The sequence below is a fragment of the Arvicola amphibius genome, chromosome 12 (genome assembly GCF_903992535.2).
Source record: "Arvicola amphibius chromosome 12, mArvAmp1.2, whole genome shotgun sequence".
NCBI classification, from domain to species: domain Eukaryota; kingdom Metazoa; phylum Chordata; class Mammalia; order Rodentia; family Cricetidae; genus Arvicola; species Arvicola amphibius.
The window spans coordinates 47,364,319-47,383,929 of record NC_052058.2 but is presented as its reverse complement, the minus strand read 5'-3'; the positions used below and the strand labels follow the sequence as shown (position 1 = coordinate 47,383,929).

The 19,611-nt window shown below is 44.0% G+C and overlaps 1 protein-coding gene across 1 annotated transcript in view; it reads right to left on the bottom strand.

Moving 5' to 3' along the window:
- Nucleotides 1–17,157, bottom strand: part of Cadps (calcium dependent secretion activator) — a 441,394-nt gene extending 424,237 nt beyond the window's left edge. Inside the window, 1 exon segment of the mRNA XM_042056041.1 lies at nucleotides 16,723–17,157. Within this exon segment, the coding sequence (XP_041911975.1) occupies nucleotides 16,723–17,157 (435 nt within the window).
- Nucleotides 17,158–19,611: the final 2,454 nt, after the last annotated feature.

The following is a 19,611-nucleotide window of genomic DNA, read 5'->3' as shown; positions in this document are numbered from 1 at the left end:
AAACACAAAAGAGAATGTACCTTGTCCACTAAATGCCTATGCATTCCATTGCAGAATGGGGGAAAAGATACCCTTTTAGTATGTTGGGCATTTTTAAAATAAATTCTTTCTCTAGGAAGGAGCCTGTGGTGATTTGAAAAAAAAAGGTTCCCAAAAGGAGTGGCACTATAGGAGGTGTGGCCTTGTTGGAGTAGGTGTGGTCTTGTTGGAGAAAGTATGTCACTGTAGTGACAGACTTTGAGATTTCATATGCTCAAGATACTTCCCAGTGTCTCAGACCACTTCCTGTTGCCTGCAAGATGTAGGACCCCCAGCTACTTCTACAGCACCGTGTTTGCCTGCACATCACCATATACCTCCAGGATGATAATAGCTTGAACATCTCAACTTTACGTGAACCACCCTAATTAAATGTCTATCCTCAAAAGAGTTGTCTTGGCCATGGTGTCTCTTCACAGCAATGGAAATCCTAAGACAGACCATATCCCGAAAGCAAAAAGCAGACTTTTTTTCTATGTCATTTTGTGGACCTGGTATTCACCTGGCCTTATTGTAGCATTGTGCCCTTTTGGGACTGGCTTGACTTGATCATGATTTGCCCTTGCTGTTCAGGAGAATGTTTGCATCAGAGCACTGGTCACTGAATTTACATGTGATTTAAAGTGGAAAAACCTTGTTTCTCAATCGTCGGGTTTGCAGAAAACCACCATTCATGCTTTACACATGACAAACACGGAAATGCTAACATGGTAAAAAATAAAGCTGAGGGTACAGAATATCCCTGAGGAAGGGCCCGGAGCACAGCAGGTAATTTCATGAGATCTCCCCAGACTTTCCCACAACACTAGAAAGTGCCAAGTATTACATTCAAATCTAAGCTGTGACCTTTCCTCTCCATGTGAAGACATTCGCATTCCTTCTTGGTTTCTCTCTCCAAAGTCTGCTTATGCTGGACAGATGGGTCAAGCATAAAGTGTATGCCTGCTGCATAAGCAAGACAACTTGAATTTGGATCCCCAGAACCCACCCAAAAACTTGGCACAGCATCTGTAACTTAGCACCAGGGTCCCGAGACAGACAGATCCTTGAAGCTTATTGGTCAGTGGGTCTAATTAAATCCACAAACTCCAGGTTTACTGAGAGACCCACCCATCCCAACAAACAAGGTGGAAATGATCAAGGTAGACATCTCATGTTGACCTTTGGCTTAGTCACACATATAAATCACACCTGCATGCACATGTGTGCAACCCTTCATGAATACTCATATGTAAATTGCACACATAAACATATGTAACAAAAGATCAATCTGCTTAGAACATTCTCTTGTTCAGACCACTGCCCAGCTCAAGGTCCCAAAGCTTCCTTGGTCTGCAGGGTGAATGCCAACCTCACCATGCACTGGCAATGAAGATTGTGTATCTGTAAACCTTTGTTTTTCCTCCCTTCCTCTCTCACGTCAACAACAGAGGACCTCAGATTTGCTTTATATTTTCTGTGCCCCAAAGAGTTGAAAGTATCTTTCCTCCTTTCAAAACACATCCCACAGCTGTCATCTGACCTTTGGACCTTATTATCAATCACTTACAGGTTGAATCCAGATAATACTTGCTGGGCTGGGGAGATGATTTAGCAGTTAAGAGTACTGGCTGCTCTTTCAGAGGACCCAGGTTCTATTCCCAGCACTTAAATGGCAGCTCACAACCATCTGTAACTGCAGTTCCAGAAGGTTTGACTCCCTCTTCTGGCCTCCTCAGGTATCAGGCATGCGTGTAGTGAACAAACATACATGCAAGTAAAAAAAAAAACATACGCATAAAATAACATAAAAATAAAAAAATAAACACATGGTATAATTTCTTCATAAAATCCAGCAAAAGGTATTAAATGGTGACTAGAGGTTTGAACCTTCTCAGAATCCAAAGTACCAAGTCTGACATTAAAAAAAAAAACAACACATTAACTCAACAAAACACAACTGAAATAAGTCATCAACTGTGTTCTAAAAACATGTCACCTCCAATTTAAAATGTTGTCTTCATAAAATATTTCTATGATCCCAAACCATTAGAGACATGGATTCTGTTTACAAGGATTTCTGTGAAAACAACCTAATTCCTGGGAAGTGATCCATTAACCATTTTATACAGCAAGTTTAAAAAACTCAATTTGAAAAAAATACATTCCAAGTTTTTACAACAAAAAGTTAGCTAGACATGAAATGTGAAGTGCATTTTAATATATCTATTATGGAGTGGTGGCTTCCACAGGCTGCAGTGATCAGGCCACTATTAGTGTGAATCTGGGACCAAAGGCACAGAGGACAAAGTCTCAGATGTAGGTAGGAAGTTCCAGTCTATCCTTTGCAGTCCATTACAACCAGGAGGAGCTCACTGGGCCACACTGTGGTCCCTTACAGAACGGGGACTCACAATACATGCCCTACCTATACAAAGGGTTGTTTTGGTGAATGAAATCTGAGCAATATGCTGTAAATGTGGCCACTCCATAAACAATTGTGGACACATGCATTGACTGTTGACCATCTGTTCTGTGCAGGGACTGCCAGACACCGCCTGGCTACAGTAAATGAATGATTTCTGCAAAATCGAAGAAAGACAGGAAACAACTGAGATGTGATGGACCCAATGTTCTGATAATTATAATAGAGCAGAGAGTGATGCATATACTCCTCGGGCTATGACCTAGCTCTGCTGTCTACTAAATGTGTACTAAATATTAGCAAGTTTATCAACTACTTCATTTCCTCACCTCTGTAAGATTAGAATGACTAAGAACTACACTGTATAGTTATTAAATTGCATAAGGCTTTCAAATATACAAAATAAGGACTACACAGACTACACAGAAGTCTTCACTATTCTTTTTTGTTCTTTGTGATAACTAAGTGTCATCTTCTACCTGTAAAAGTCACAGTGGGGGCATCAGACAGAGGTCTGATCTCCAAACTATACAAAGAACTCAAGAATTTAGTCATCAAAAGAATAAATAATCCAATAAAAATAAATGAAATACAGACTTAAATAGAGAACTCTCAACAGAGCAATCTAAAATGGTTGAAAGACACTTAAGGAAATATTAAACATCCTTAGTCATCAGAGAAATGCAAATTAAAACCATTCTGAGATTCCATCTTACACCTGTAAGAGTGGCCAAGATAAAAAACACTGATGACAGTTTATGCTGGAGAGGATGTGGAGTAAGGGGAACACTTTTTCATTGCTGGTGGAAGTGTAAACTGGTACATCCCCTTTGGATAACAGTATGGCAAACTCTCAGAAAATTAGGAAACAACCTTCATCAAGACCCAGCAGTACCACTTTTGGGTATATATCCAAAGGATGCTCAATCGTGCCACAAGGACATGTGCTCAACTATGTTCATAGCAGCATTGTTTGAATAGCCAGAACCTGGAAACAACCTAAATGCCCCTTGGCCAAAGAATGGATGAGGAAAATGAGGTACATTTACACAATGGAGTACTACACAGCAGAAAAAAATAATGACATCTTGAAATTTGAGGGCAAATGGATAGAACTAGAAAACATCATATTGAGTGAGGTAATCCAATCCAGAAAGTCAATTATCATATGTACTCATTCAGAAGTGGTTTTTAAACATAAAGCAAAGAAAACCAGCCTACAAATCACAATCCCAGAGAACCTAGACAACAATGCGGACCCTAAGAGAGACACACATGGATCTAATCTACATAGGAAGTAGAAAAAGACAAGATCTCCTGAGTAAATTGGGAGCATGGGGACCATGGGAAAGGGTTGAAGAGGAGGAGAGAGGCAGGGATAAGAGCAGAGAAAAATGTATAGCTCAATAATATCAATTTAAAAAGGAATAAAAGTGATAAAGGGTCAGATTTGGCACATACAAAAAGAGAGTCACAGTAGGGAACTTCCAAACAGGGCTGAAAGGGGCCTTGAGACTCAAGTACACAGGGATGATTCAGGGATGGCCAAAGCCAAATGGAAATGCACAAGAACTGCAGAAACTGAGGATAGAAGGGAAAGATGCCAGGCAGGTAAGTTCAGGTTTTATCCTGGATATGCAATAGGAAGCTGTAGGAGAAACGGGTGGGCAAGACTGATTTGTCTTCCAAAGAGAGTTCCTTTGGTAGCTGGGTGAGGTATGAGCAAGACAGGAGGCCAAAGCGCTGTCACAAAGTGTGGTGCTGAAAGGTCATTGTCACCTGGGCCATCTAGAGTCACTTAGGAGGCAAGTATTTCAGGCACGGTAGCAAGGGACTATTTAGATTAGACTGGCCTTCAAATGCTGTGAGCGATTACATTGCTTAGGTTAACTTAGGGGCTAAGACCTACCCTGAAGGAGCGTGGCACTGTTTCCTGGACTTGGATCCTGGACTGCACAAAGGGAGAAACCTAGCTGAACACCAGCATTCACCTTTCTCCAGTCCTCTCCTTGGATGCAATGCGACCAACTGCCTCAAGGTCCTGACACCGTAACTTCACTGCCATAATGGTCCACAACCCTAAAACCATGAGCCGAAATAGATCCTTTCTCTTCTAAGTTGCTTTTTATCCGAGTATTCCATTACCGCGAAAAGAAGAGTGACCAAGAGAGATGGTTCATACAACGAGGAATGCGAGCAAACTTGAGGGTCCAGAGTAGGTCCATGAGCTATGGCATGAAAAGAGTTTGAGAAGGAAATGGGCATCTTCATAAGGTATATCAACAGAATCAGTGCAGGACAGGGTGCTGAGGATGAGTGGCAGCAGAGATGTGAAGCTGGGTTGCATGTGTCTGCTGGGGACAATTCAGACGCATGGCACTCATGGAGCCTTAAATGCAGATGCAAAGGATGTGGGTGAGAAAATAGTTACTGGGGAGTGGTTTGTGGATATCTAGGAGCAATGCCATGGCAAGTGGTATTCTTGAAAGTGTGGCTTGTAGACCCGTGCCTTCAGTGAGCTGTTTGTTATTGGCTGTGGTCAAGATGAAGTACTTATGTCCAAACTGCATATTTTTTTTAAAAATGTTTCAAATAAATATGTTCAAATTGGCTGAAGATCCTCTTGTAGCAAGGCCTTCCAGCAAGAAAAAAAAGTCATGGGACAATTTGTATTCTAATTCAAGTCCCTTGTACCACTATAATCATGAGAAGCCTCGTCACTTGCTTAGGACTATCTGCAGTCACACCTTGAGAAACGTCCGTGCAAGCATCTGGGCAAAGGTCTGTATTGGAGACAGACATATGAGCACTGGAAATGCTGCCATGTGGATGGCTAAAGCCATTGTTGGTGCTGATGCTGCCCAAGATGAGACGTAGCTTGGTAGAAGGCTGTATTAATTAGGAATGCTTTAACCAAGCATTGTCAACCATGTACCCTCAACAATGGGGGTCATGTGGTAGTGGCAGAGGTGGCTCCTCAGAATGTGAGTAGGAATCTGCTCTGTGACTCCGCCCTAGCTTTTGGATTTCTGGGGCAATCTTCCACGGTCCTTGCTTGGAGAAGCATCACTCTAGACTCTGCCTTCTTCCGAGAGTATCTTCCCAATGTGCATCTCTTTGGGTCCACATAATCCTCTTTTATAAGGACATCAGCTGTAATGAATTAGGGGAGACATCTTCAAGTAGTATATTACTTTCATTAAGGTCTCATTATGAGGACCTAAATTAGTGCTTTCCCATAGGAATTTTTGGGCAACATATCACCCATAACAAGGACCCAGAACTGAGACCTGGAGAGAAAACTAGTATTTAAATTATTGCTGATGAAATGTCTGTGTATAAAGGTGTTTGACATTCAAACATGATACCATGAATTCAATTCCATTGTGGAAGGAGAGAACCAGCTCCTGAATAGTAGCTTCTAGCTTCCCCACATGTGCCACGGCAACATGTGCCAGCACACACACACACACACACACACACACACACACACACACACTAATAAAGTGAGCTCACCATGTCTTGACTGACACTAGCTTATCTATATGAATACACTTCAATCTCTTAGGCAGATCGGTAGGCTAAAGGAGGTGAGGAGGGCTGCCTACAATGCCTCTGAGTGTTTTGCTTACAGGATCCAGTGAGTTTCTTTATTTATAGAAGTGGCTCCAAACAATGTATAACATTGTCTGATGGTGCCTAACAAACAAAAATTGAATATGGAGGAGCCCCCAAGCAATGTTTTCAACACAGTATGTTATGACACGCTGTCTTGTAGACAGCAGTTGCTGTGCTTGTCAGAAAGATCGCCAAAGTGGATGCTCAAGCTACATTTCAACTCATTTGCTTAAACGACGCCATGCCTACCATCCATACCAAAAGGCTGCCTTTCCACATGGGCAACAGAAGGCGTGATTATTTTCAAGGGGTTTCACGGTTTTCCCTTTGCCTTCTGAAGTGGCACAGGCGGTGGCCTGAAGTACTTTGTCCTGTTGTCAATACCCCATTATCATTTTGGAAGTGTTCCAACCCTTGGGGTTGGGGGTTTGCAACTTAGCATGTACTCCTGGAACACCTTTGAGAAGTGTTCCCCTTCCATGAGCTGCTGGAAGATGGCTCTATGGTATCACCAGCAACAATAAAAATCCAGGGCTACTACAGATGCCGAAGACCCTAGTGAGTTAGCATGGTGGGAGATAGAGAAGGGCAAGTCCGAAGAACTAACTGAGCCAACAGCCTAGTTGAAACAGTGAGCTTCAGCTTTAGGGAGAGGCACTATCTCATGGCTGTAAGGTAGAAATGATGTCCTTCTATAGCCTCTGAGCATGCATGTTTGGGTTCCTGCATGCATATGCCTCCTGTCACACACACACACTCACACACACACACACACACACACACACACACACACACACAAACTTTTTACTCCCTGTTCTAGTTTTCTTTCCATTGCTATGATGAAACAGTCTGAGCAAAAGCAAACTTGGGAAGGAAAGGCTTGTGTCCACTTACAGCTCAGAGCTCATCATCTAGGGAAGACAAGGCAGGAACCTGGGGGCAGAAACTGAAATAGAGACCATAGAGGAGTGCTGTTTACTGGTTTGCTCACCAGCTGATGCTTAGCTACTGTTCTTATGCATCCCAGAGCCACTTGCCTAGGGATGGCACCACCCACTGTGGGTCAGGCCATCCTGCATCAGTTGGCAGTCAAGACAATGCAAATTGACATACCCATAGGCCAGTCGTGGTCTAGGCAAACTGAAGTTCTCTGTTCTCTGATGTGGGATTTCCCTCTGTATGTTATGATTACCATTCATGAATAAAGAAACTGCCTTGGACCTACAGCAGATCAGAACTTAGGTAGGCAGGGAAGATGGAACTGAATGCTGGGAGAAAAAAGGGAGGAGTCAGAGAGATGCCACGTAGCCCCGCCGGAAACAGACACTGGAATGTTAACCGGTAAGCCACAGCCACGTGGTGATACACAGATTAATATAAATGGGTTAAAGTAATATGTAAGAGATAGCCAATAAGAGGCTAGAGTTGATGGTCTAAGCAGTGATTTAACTGACACAGTTCCTGTGTGGTTATTTTAGTTCTGGGTGGCCAGGACAAACAAGCGGTCCCCTCCTTACAACAGATCTCTCTTCCCATGTGACTCTAGTCAACTAACCAGCATACTCCCCATCCCACAGTTTCAGAATAATAGTTGGCAAACTGAAACATCTGCAGACTTTATCACTGAAATAACTTTTCAAACCTTTCTCACACTTGTTAAAATGAAAGCAATGAAATAACAAGGAACATTTTTCCCTTTAACCAGAAAGAGTATCCAAAAAGGCCATACCCATAAATAATTTAATTTCTTTATAGATATTTCATACCCATAATATTCTTATTACTATACCAATGTGCAAGAGTCCTATAGTTATAACTTATTCATACTCCAATCTAACCTGGAAGAGACAACTTACAGCAGAACAGAGAAAATAGTGCCTACGTCTCCTAAATGAAGCGAAAAGTAATGTACTTACCTATGTTAAATACACAGAACATACAGATCTCAGAATGTTAGCAAGCCTTCAACTGTCACTATGGTGTTGTTGACTGCCTCTTCCCTTTTTCCAGAAATGTCAAGTTGGATACATCCCATCAGAGAACACACGCCCAGTACAGACACGCTAACTATAGCACTTATTAGTTTTCTGTGGACATTTAAAAACACATCTTGCTGATTCACGTTCAACTGGGATTCAGCAGTTTTAAGAAATCCATAATTCTTACATGGTTTTAAAAGACCTTTATCCACGAAGGATATAGAAATTTGTCAGCTCTCGGTATAAACAAGGCAAGTGTGGCGGTAACAGATAGCATGTTTTCTATGGCATAAACTATCGTGAAGTTGTTTGGTAATTGATTAACCCTTTCATAAAAATAGAAATTGTTTATCTCTAATAGGCTAGAATTCGGAATCTTCAGCCTCTTCCCTTTGAAAATTCACTAGAAAAATAGAATGTTGGTGTGGAAGTTCAACATTTTCTAAGGACCTACTATGTGTCCAACATTGCTTGGTACGTGAAGAATTAAAGAAAAATGAAAGGTCCCTGTCTGTGACAGAGAGGGGCACACGGTTTAAATACTGTGTACACGAGGTAGAATGGACTCAGATCATAGAGTTGTGTGGGAATTAGCCCAAGGGAAAGGCTTGGGAAGGTTTCCTAAGGGAGACAATGCTTTAATTAAAGGACAAATAAGAGGAAATCAGAGAAGAAAGGGGAGTGGGATGCTCTAGAAGGAGAAGCAGCTCCGGCAAGGTTATAGCAATAAGACAGTAGGGATCCTGGGGTAACAAGAATTCATAAATGCCATTATGACTGCTACTGTGAACATTTCCTCAACATGGACCCCACGGAAAGGATTTGTTAAGCGTTTGCTATACTCTTCTCTTGCAATTCTTGATAATATCTCTCCATTTACAGAAGAAGGGGGTGGGGAATGGACCTGCTAAGGTCTGAATGAAAAACATCTTCCTTAGGCTTATGTGTCTGAAGTGTAGTTTCCCGGACAGTGGTGGGTTATTTAGGAAGATGTGGGATTATAGTCATATCGTTTGCAGTCCTGCCCTAGTTATGGCTCGAGTCTTGATTCCTGACTGGCCAAGATGTAAACAAACAGTCTCATGTCCCTACTGCCACAGGTCCAAGCCACCATGGACTCCGCTCTGCCTATCCTGCCCTGTTGGGCAGCACACAAACTTTAAGTCTATCCTCCCCGTCATTCCTCAGTCAAGTGGAAGGTATTTATTTGGTCACAGTCTCATGAAAATTAACTTAGGTTCCATAGTCACAAGCTCACAAAATTTAGTTTAATTTCGGTCACATAGGTCACTGCCTGAGCAGACATTTAAACCATGGAATGAAAGTATATGGAGGTGAACGATTTCACTGCTGTGTCTGACATACATTGTCTATTCCTGTAAGTTTTCCCTGCCTAGAGAGATGAACATATATATGCACTTAGTATTAGTCAAATGTGCTAAGAATTTGCTCTCTAAACAAACACAATGCATTTTCTAAGGTCATTAGTGAGGGCAACCATTTGATCCTACAACGGTAAGCCAACATGCATAAAGAGCTGCTTGTATCAAGATCAAAGTATCAAGACTCAAAGAAACAAAGTGCCCTACTGCATGACAGAGAGCATAAGGTCAGGGCAGAAAGGAGGCATGGAGAGTAAGGAACTCTGGGAGTCCAACCACAACCCACTTGGGAGGTTCAAGGCTCTGGTAAGCATGCAGCAAATCTGTCCATTAATGTATGTTTGCCATTAGCCATTTAGCAAATCACAAGTTCAAAGGGGAAGGGGGTTAAGCTGAATTATTGGATCCTTTTCCTTTGAATAAAATTAGTCTTGATGTGCCTCAGCAAAAAGGAAGACGGGGATATATCGTATGATTGGTCTATCTAGTTTGTAGAAGATGCTGTAATAATGGCCACCTGCTTTTCTGGATTTTCTTATGCTGCTGATGATAGAAACTGGAAATATATCCCTTACTATGGCAGGAATACATCACATACATTAATTCTCTCAAGACTTACAGAAAAAATGCCGTTTGTGTGTGTGTGTATGTATGTGTGTGTGCATGTACACATGCACCCACACCCATGCACACACACATGCATGCCTATGTATGGGCACATGTATATGTATACACATTTATACATATAAACTTTGCCAATGCAAGAACTAATACTTATTTTACACTAATCAAATGCCCAGTGCTATTCTAAGAGTTTCATTATATTATCTAACTTAATTTTCATAACAACCCCAAAATGACAGGACAACTACCACCCTCTATTTTGCTGGTGCATACACCGAACCTCTGAGAGAATAAATAAGTAGCAGATCACAGAGTCTATCACTGGCTGCTACAGGTAGGAAAGAAACTTAACCACTGTCCTTACTGTCCATTGAGATAGAAATAGTAATGACCAGACTAACCGTCAACTGTCTCCCTCCTTTATCATCTGATAAGAACAGAGAAGCAGTTCTATTACAGGCTTGGGCTGACCAATAAAAATTAATAAGGTAGTGCTGACCACCAAGTCCCTAATTCTGCAGAAATGATGACTTGGATCCTATCAACAAAACAAGAACAGTTGCCAGAACCAGGGAACACGGCGTTCCAAGTGCCAGACTCTTTCCCCGGAATGCTGCCCGGGGACTAGGGTCAGACCATCAGTGTCTGTTAAGCAACATAAAGAAGAAATGGGCTTGGCAAGACCCACAAAACTGCGATCCTAGCATCTAGACTATATGGCTTTCTTTCTGCAACAAATATAACTAATTTAAGAGTGGTGCACATTCTCTTACTTTAGGGATGTCAGGGGAATCCTCTTTGTATTGCTTTTTATAAGTTTACAAAGTCTGCCCTAATGCTGCCTTAACCTAAACCATAAGAGGAGCTAGAAATTCAAATTTTTAATCATAAAATGTTTAGAAGTTATAAGAGTTGAGAACTATTTACAAAGATGGGAAATGCTTCATGGACAAAGAGTGGATTGACTCCAGGTTACAAGCTGCCACTTCAAATCTCCCATGTAGTCTGTCTTCTGCCCTCATCTGAAAACCTGCATAGTTGGATGAATTGAATTCATCTCTAACCACCCTGAACTATTTGGAAAGTGCCTTATTTCATAATGCGAAAACATGCCAACTCCAAGCTCATTGGATTTTGCATCTTGCTAATGAGCAACTGCATTTTCCGGAACAATCAACTTTTATACCAAAAGGAACATGAGCAATTATCTAAAGGTGCCCGGCCCCTTCCTGCAAACGACAGATGTGCTTACCCTAGAAATACAAGACTCGCACCCCTATGACCTGTTTGTGCTAGTATTTGACTTCAGACACAGGTTTCAATATGCACAGCCCCCATCATCTAGATTTTTAAAACTTGTGCAGACAAAAGCATCTGAATTCCCAGATCTAGCCATGCCTTCAATTTCTCTGACGCAGGCCTTTTAACTAATGGCCTGATAAATCCAATCCCTGCTGTATGGTTTGTTTTGGTTAAGTTCCTTGAGTCAGGTTTCTGTCGCTTGGAAAAGTCTACTGGTGTTAGTCAAACAGTGATTCTTTTCCATATTCTTGCTACCTCAAGGCTTTTGTCTGACTAGTAACTCTAGCCTTTTTTTAACTAGAAATTTCTAGCACCCATTCTAGAAAAACTATGAAGAATTCTATAAGCTATAGACCTAATGCACCACTTCCATGAAGATTCCCCCAGTATAACAGCAATCTGTGTGTATCCGTACACGCCCACCCCTCCCCTCCTCTAGCACTTATAACCGACATTTTCTAGTAAACTCTCTGCTGCTCTCAGCTTGAGTCCTATGTCCGCTATCTTTCCAACTAAACCGCAAAATCCTCCGATTCAAGAACCAGATGACACATGCGTCTTTGGTTCTACCACCCAGCCTGACTGAGTGCTTGCTGCAGTGAGCACCTGCTTCCTAGTCTAGGGCTTAGTTTTCAGGTAGATCTCTCTGCACCATCCCAATGTCAGTTTCATAGATACTTAGCCCCAAGTCAAATACTGTCATAGTCAATGTGATAGCCTGTGGGTGTGCATTCACTTACTTTTCCAGAGGAAAAGATCTCTGAGCCATTTTGACTTTCATTACCTTACAGAGTACAATTCTTCAGGACTAGAAACTTTAATGTCCTTTGTTCTTATGTTCAGCTGTAGGGAAGCAGAAGGCTATTCCAGGTGTGCAATGAGGCAAGACCATCTTATTATTTTTCTACAGTCTGCATCTTCAGAAGGTAGCCTATGCCAGGACTGCATATAATAAGTAGTTCCTTCCTATTGCACAAAATAGACTGGGGAGCAGGGGCGAAGGGCAGATTTAAATAATTTAATTACTCTCCTGATAAGGATATATTCTGTTGGAAGAAACTTAGTAACAGACACTTAAAAATTAATTTATATTTAAAATGCAAGTAATATTTTGCATTGGCAGAGCAAAGATTAAAACTTTTGAATAGTAGAGCAATCTGGGTACTTAAGGCTAGAAATGGAGGAATTACTAAGATGTTCAGTAGCATACAGAGTTAGCAAGTACTGGATCTATGAAAATCACAGCTCTTGAAACATGCATGAATAAAGGGAAATAAGTAAATAATAGAGATAGACTCTCTCTAGCAAGCAGTGACTCAGTGGTAGCCATAATTCCATGGAAAAATAGAAGCTGAATCATATAGAGAAGAGTAGTTTGAATTTAAAACACATTTTATGAAAGCATAAAGTTCTCTTAAATAAAATAGTTCTGCTAAAGTAGACACAATTTTGGACTGCCCCTTTCCACCCCCCATCATGGGCACACACATGTAACATATGGGGGGCACACACACATACTTCTTTTGCACACAAAAGAACTACATCAGACGATCTGTAATCCAGACAGTATGAATAATGGATAACCAATTAAAAGTCATCCCGTTGATCTAAATATTACACATCCCTGTTGACAGTGCCTGATTCCACATCCTCTTAGCAGCATCTATAAGTGGCTGGTTCACATGAAGTAGCCACCCATCACCATTCCTTCGTAACTCAGAAACAGATGGAATAGCTCTGCCATGCCAGCTCTAGGTATTTGCTTTACCATTCTGAGAAAGAATGGGACAAAAAGCAAAAAAGAAAAAAAAAACTGTTGCTATTTTTGAGTTGCTGAATTGGTATTGTGAGTCTCTCACAGGGAAAGTTTTTGTTTGGGTCATACCTGACTGGTACCACCATGTCACATTTATACTCAGTATTGAAGACAAAATGTATTTATAAATGATAAAATACAGTTTTCAAACGGTCTGTTTATAGACTTTTCTTTACAGCGGAGAGATTGGCCGAAAGCCTGAGCACTCTTTTCTGTCTTTCCAGTAGCTGAGACTGTCAGCATTATCCAGATAGTACCGTTTCCCACCTCTGCCTTTCCTCACTTGTTCCCCTGAGCTAAGGTCCTTTTCCGTGCAGTTTGAACAATGTTAAAAGAAAATCTGATACCACCATACCACCGTGGTGTCTAGAGTTACCAGCTGCCGGACCCTTCTGTTTACAGATCTTTCTTTTTACTCCATGTTCCTTATGCCCTGATGGGTGCTCAGAGGAATAGGAGTGGACCACTTTCTCAGGGCAAATAGAAATACCCCTTTGCAAAGATGCACACATGACATGCTATCAGGGTGCTGGGTGCCTGTATGTTTACTCTAGACTATTTCTGGCCAATGTCTCCTATTGAGGATAGGATTTGGAATCCGACCACCCCTTGATTCAATGCCTTTTCTTTTATTCACCTACATGGTGCTTTAGGCAAACTATTAAAACGTTTCTGAATTTCAGAGTGATGTTGGTAATTTTATCAGGGTTTTTAAAAGAATTAAAAATGATCTCGAGGGCTGAGGTTACAAGGACAAGCATTCCACTTGTCTTGCATATCTATGACCCTGGGTTTGAGCCCCAGCACCACCAGACCAAAAGCAAACAGGATTTCAGAGCAGAAAATGAATTCAGACAAAAACTACAGACTTTACTAGTAATATTCCACTTTGGTTTTTTGTAACATGTATCATACTTCTGAGTCATTAACAACGTAGGAGATTTGCTTGGTGCATGTAAGAACTGTTTGCTTTTCAGTTAACTTAAAACTGGTCTAAGAATAAAGTGGCAAGTTTGGAAAATGGTCTAAGTAGTATCTTGCACTTTGCAGATACCTGAAGTTGGCAACAGGCATGATTCAGACTCACAGGCTTCAGAAGATACATTGTACTCTGCAACACACTCCTTCTCTGTTTCAAAGTTCCTTATCACATGCAGTTCTCTCTCTTTCTGCCTTCTCTTTCTATCTCTTTTTTTGCATCATTTTTCTTCTGTTCTTTTTCCTAGTTCACCTGTTTCCAGTCCATTCACCTTCAGGGCACAAGCAGGATATAGTGATCCAAACTGATATTAATTTTTTATTGTCTTTACATTTTACCATAACGAATATGCAAACCTTTTCACTATTTCTAGAGTTTCAAAACTTTGAATCTGGAGAGAAAGAATGCCATTTCTACAATGTATTAGACAATAAAAGACAGAGTAACAGGGAAAGTTACTTCCTTTTTAATAAGAATATATATATGTGAGTGTGTATATTTATGCATACATACATACATAATCTCCCCACTGTAGCCACTAGGCCTGGGGCTGTTTTGCTCGGATATATATTTAGCAATAGTTTTTTCAGTACCTAAAAGCAGTTTGACAGAAGGCCAGTATTATCAGTCTGTCCTAGAGTCTCGGTGATGTGAAAAGGTCACGTGTAAGAACAGACTTGCCCCTCAGATAACAGCTTCGGAAAGACTGAGGTGAAACACGCAGTCAGAATGGGGAGAAATTGTCTCAAGAAGGCCTTTCTCATTTGGTAGAACTGGCTTCCTACGGGATTCTCTTTTTTTCTTTCTCTCAGCGCTTGACCTAAGCATCTATTTAAAGGACACGGCTACAAAGCCTTTGACTGATAATGGAAAGTCTTGTTTCATTTTCTTTAAAGTCAAACAGTTTGCATGGGTGAAAGGCTAGGACATCTTTGGCTAATTCAGTCCTTGAGATTTTGAAGGTAGAATTTCCCATACTATAAAGACAATTAACACAATTTCAGCCAGAAATTTAGATTAGCTGGCTATGTAGAGCCACATTCAACCTTAAAAACTGTATCGAAATTTTACTTCTCTAAGGATATTTTTGCTCTAATATCGTTGGAAAGCAAAAGGCTTCTGGGAGGGGGTATTGTGGAGTTGGGGGTAGAAAACCTTGTGCCTGCCTGCCTACCTCTCACCCAGGAAATGAGTCTTTTTTGACTTAATAAAACTGGCTTCCAAGCTTGTAGTAGCTAAAATAGACAGTGTTGGGTGGTGTGTGTACACATACAAGCAAAGCAAACAGAGCGATCTGTGCCACCCCGAGATAAGGATGCAAGGTAAATATGGAAAGATCCAGCACTTTCCTAGAGCCAACATATAATTTAGACTTAAACGGCAGCAACGTAGAAATCCCTATTTTAAGAAACCAGTCTCATAACCTTGGTAGGGTTACAGTTGGAACTTCCCATAGGCCCCAGGCTCTACTGACCTCGAGCAAGCTTAAGTGATTCAGTCATTCCCAGAGACTAAGCAGAGTGCTGACTTTTTCACTAACTCACTGCCACTGGGCTCCTGACCCCCCTCCTAGCTGATCCTCACCACTGACCCTCACCGCAGCCCACGGGACTGCTTCGCCGTCCCTCCTTTCTCTATTTGGGAATAGTAATCCCCGGTCCCCTTTAAAAGCAGCTCTAAGCCGACTTGGCCTTGCCCCTGCCTCAGACACAAAAAGCTTTTGATGACTATAATTGAGAAGCTAAACCATTTACAGCTGCACTTTATCAAGACAGTAACAGCAGGGCTTGGGGAAACTCGGGCGAGCCAGAAGGTGGCGGCGAAGTCACCTTGGGAGGAGACGAGGGTTAAAGGGAGTGTTGTGGAGGTGCTGACCCGGGCACAAGGACCCAGCAGGTGCGCCCCTGCTCTGGGATCCGTGAGGAAGGGGAAACGTGAGTTGGAGAAGTGCCCGGCAAAAGGAAAACGCTGCCTGGTGGACCCTCGGGCTATCTTATGTGGCGATCAGCTGACCAGGCTGCGAGGGGGCGCCCTTGGCTGAGTCACGGGAAGCCTCGCCTCCAGATCTGGCTTTTTTTCCCCCCTGCTTGCCCCTGCGGCTGCTCGCTGCCCCGAGAGTCCCGCGCAGCTGGCGCTCCCCACCGGCGCCCCGACCTGCCTGGTGCCTGCGCCCGCCTAGCGCACGCCCCGGAGGGCGGGCCAGAGTGAGCGCAGCCGCCGCGGGGAGAGCGCAGGGAGCCCCGCAAGCGAGCAAGGCCTCTGTGGGCGCTGCCCGCTGCAAGTCACTCCCCGCGCCACCCAGGTCACAAAGCGGGACTTTCCCGCCTCGCTCCCCCTCAGGGAGGCCCGCGTGCGCGCGACCGTGCTGTAGGCCCCTGACTCATCCCAGGGAGCTCGGCGCTGGCTGAGCCGGATTGCGGCGAGCCAAGCTGGGCCGCGGCGACACGAGCCCCTAGTCCCAGGGCGCGGTCTTCACCTTCCGCGGCTCCTCCTCGCCAGCTGCGCCGCCGGTCCCCATTGTTCGCCCCGCCCGCCTGGCGACGTCCGGGCGCCGCTTCCTGGCCTCGCAGCGAACCTACCTTCTGCTGCCGCCGAGCCATGTCGGTGGGCTGCTTGGCGTTGAAGGGGTAGGCGATGCAGCGCATCACGAACACGTACAGCTGCAGCCTCTTCTTCCTCTCCTCCTCCTCCTTCTGCAGCCGCTCCAACTCTTCCTTCTCCTTCTCGCTCACCACCGACGGGCTGGGGCTGGAGGGCCGGCCAGCGCCGGCTCGGCTGCTGGGCTGCAGCCCCCCGGCCCCGCCGCCGCTGCTCGCGCCGCTACCCCCGCCGCCGCCGGCGCCCACCCCGGCCCCGGCGCCGCCGCCCCCCATCCCGGCGCTGCCCGCCGAGCCCTCGCTGGTGCGGCTTGGAGACAGGCGCGCTCCGGACGCGGCCGAGCCCAGCACCTCCTTGCCGCTCTCTTCTTCCAGGATCTCATCGGATTCCTCTTCGCTGGACGAAGGGTCCAGCATGGTGGCGCCTGGGGTGGAGGTGTCCCCGGCTTGGGGTGCAAAAGGTGGGGGGCGCTGGAGGCAGCCGAGTCCCGGTGGGCGCTTTTTCCTAGGTCAGGGAGAGCTAGCGCTGCTGCTCAGCCTCGGCCGCCGCGACCGCTTCCTCCGCCTGGCGAGCGCGAGCTGGGCGCAACCCAGGAGCGCGAGGGGAGGAGGAGAAGGGAGAGGCGCGTGTGTGCACCCGAGGTGGGCAAGGGCCAGAATCAATTGCGAGCCCCGAGCCCGCAGCCGGATGCCATCTGCAGCCGCTGAAGGAGGCGCCTCCAGAAAAGATGCCGAGTGTTGCAAGCTGTCGATGCAGCCAAGAGCCGGAGAGGCATCTTGCCGATTGGGGAGCGAGCGGCGCTTACGTGTTTATTGGCTTAACTCTCCAGTGTCCGCGGCGGAGAGGGCGGCTGCAAAGGCCTGTAGGGGGGGTAGCACGGAGCGCCCCCAAAGCCTCAGAACTTCACTACTTTTGACCCTCATGCTCCCCAGCTCTCTTTGCCCCCTCTCCTATGTAGACCACCTCTCCTTGCCGAGATCTCTCTTCCCCTCCCGGGGCTAAAAAGTTTTTTTTTTCTTGGTGGGGAAGGGAAAAATAAAGAAGCCAATGGTAACTTCTGGCCATCTCGGAGAGCAGACTTGCTGCAGGCCTTGAGAGGTCACACTAAGAGGAATTCGGCAAGATGGTACCTTCAAGGAAAGGTCCACCTTCCAGTTCAGACTTCACACCTGCGGTGTGGGGACTGGACTGTAGGAGGGGGCAGGAGGAAGGGCATCTGTGTAAATCTCTATTCCAGCAATTAACGACACATGTGTCCTCTGTAAAATACAAATGTATCAAATTCGAGTGAATCAATGTATGGATCTTGAAGATCAACTATTTAAGTGAAAATCAAGCACACACACACACACCCCTCCCGAAGCCAGTGAAGTTGTCTTCAGTCCCCAGAACTCGGAGCACTTTCTGCTGAGCCTCCCCAGGGTTGTTTAGCCCTTCTCCCATGAAGGATCTGAGGGAAGAAATACAAATCCCACACACCAAATAAGACATCCCCAAACAGGGCAGCATCAAAATCTAACACAGCGACTCCGTTACACTGTCTTCGCTCCTGGTTGTGGGGCTGTAATTACTAATACAAAGAACAGATGGTGTCTTCCTTCCGACTCCATCTTTCCTTAGGCCCACAGAGGCTCAGCGGGAGCTGGCCAGGGTGCTGAACCCAATCAGCGCCCTTCAATGGCCTTGAAAAACACACTAAAGTCTAAACTTTAGACTATTTATAGACCTATCAATGACCTCCACCTCAGCTTGTATATTCACACATTTTTAATTCCCTTATATAGAGTTTGTAAATGTGTAGCGATGACTTTAAATTTTTTACCTCAACTGTTGTTCTGTGATTTCCAATCTACTGTGAGTTTTACTGTATAAGCTTTCTGGCAAACCTGATTAAATACGTGAATGAACTGAAAACAAAATATAGCTGTATATCACTCTAAAAATTCTTCATTTTTAGTTAGTTAATATACAAACTACTAGTATTTGGCTTTACCTCACCGCAAGGATGCGAATTCCTTATATTCTTTACCCATTTAAAACTTAAAAATTGAACAGTGTGGGAACTGCTACGATTTACCAGTACTCTTAAGCCCTTCTGATGAAATAAAATGTGTTCAGATAATGGTTTACTGGCTTTCTGGAATAGAAGAATATTAGTGGATCAACAAGCTTTATTCAGCATTTTTGTTAAGGAACCATTGTAAGTGCTTATGGAGGTGGAACATTTAGAAGATACTCTCAGGGGCACATTCTCCTTTGGGAGATATAACATAAACATGAGAAGAAGGGTGGCATCATTTATCTCCAACAAAACACCAACACACCCAGGTTTGTAAACTGTAAAAGATTCTTGTGAATAAAGTCACTTGAGATTCAGGGGAACCACATTCTCAAACAAGAGGGCACATGAGTGGGGAGACATTGCAGGTGGGAATGGTGGTTTAGGAGGTTTAATGACAGGACACAGAGGAAGAAAAATGCAGAGTTTTGTAGAGCTCCCCTTTGAATGAAGAGGAAAGAGAGATCTGAATTATAATCCATTTGGCCATGTAGAGAGACAGAGTTAGCATACTGTAGAAGGAAGTGGCGGGGTTGTGTCCCACCACCCGGCTAGCTTTACCCAAAATAATTACACGGAAACTGTATTCTTTTAAAACACTGCCTGGCCCATAGTTTCAGCCTCTTATTGGCTAATTCTCACATCTTCCTTTAACCCATATTTAGTAATCTGGGTAGCACCACGAGGTGTGGCTTACCAGGAGAGATCTTAACCTGCGTCCATCTCGGAGAGGAGCAGCATGGAGACTCACTATGGCGACTGCCTGAAGCTGTCTCCCCAACTCTCCCAGAATTCTGTTCTGTCTATTCCG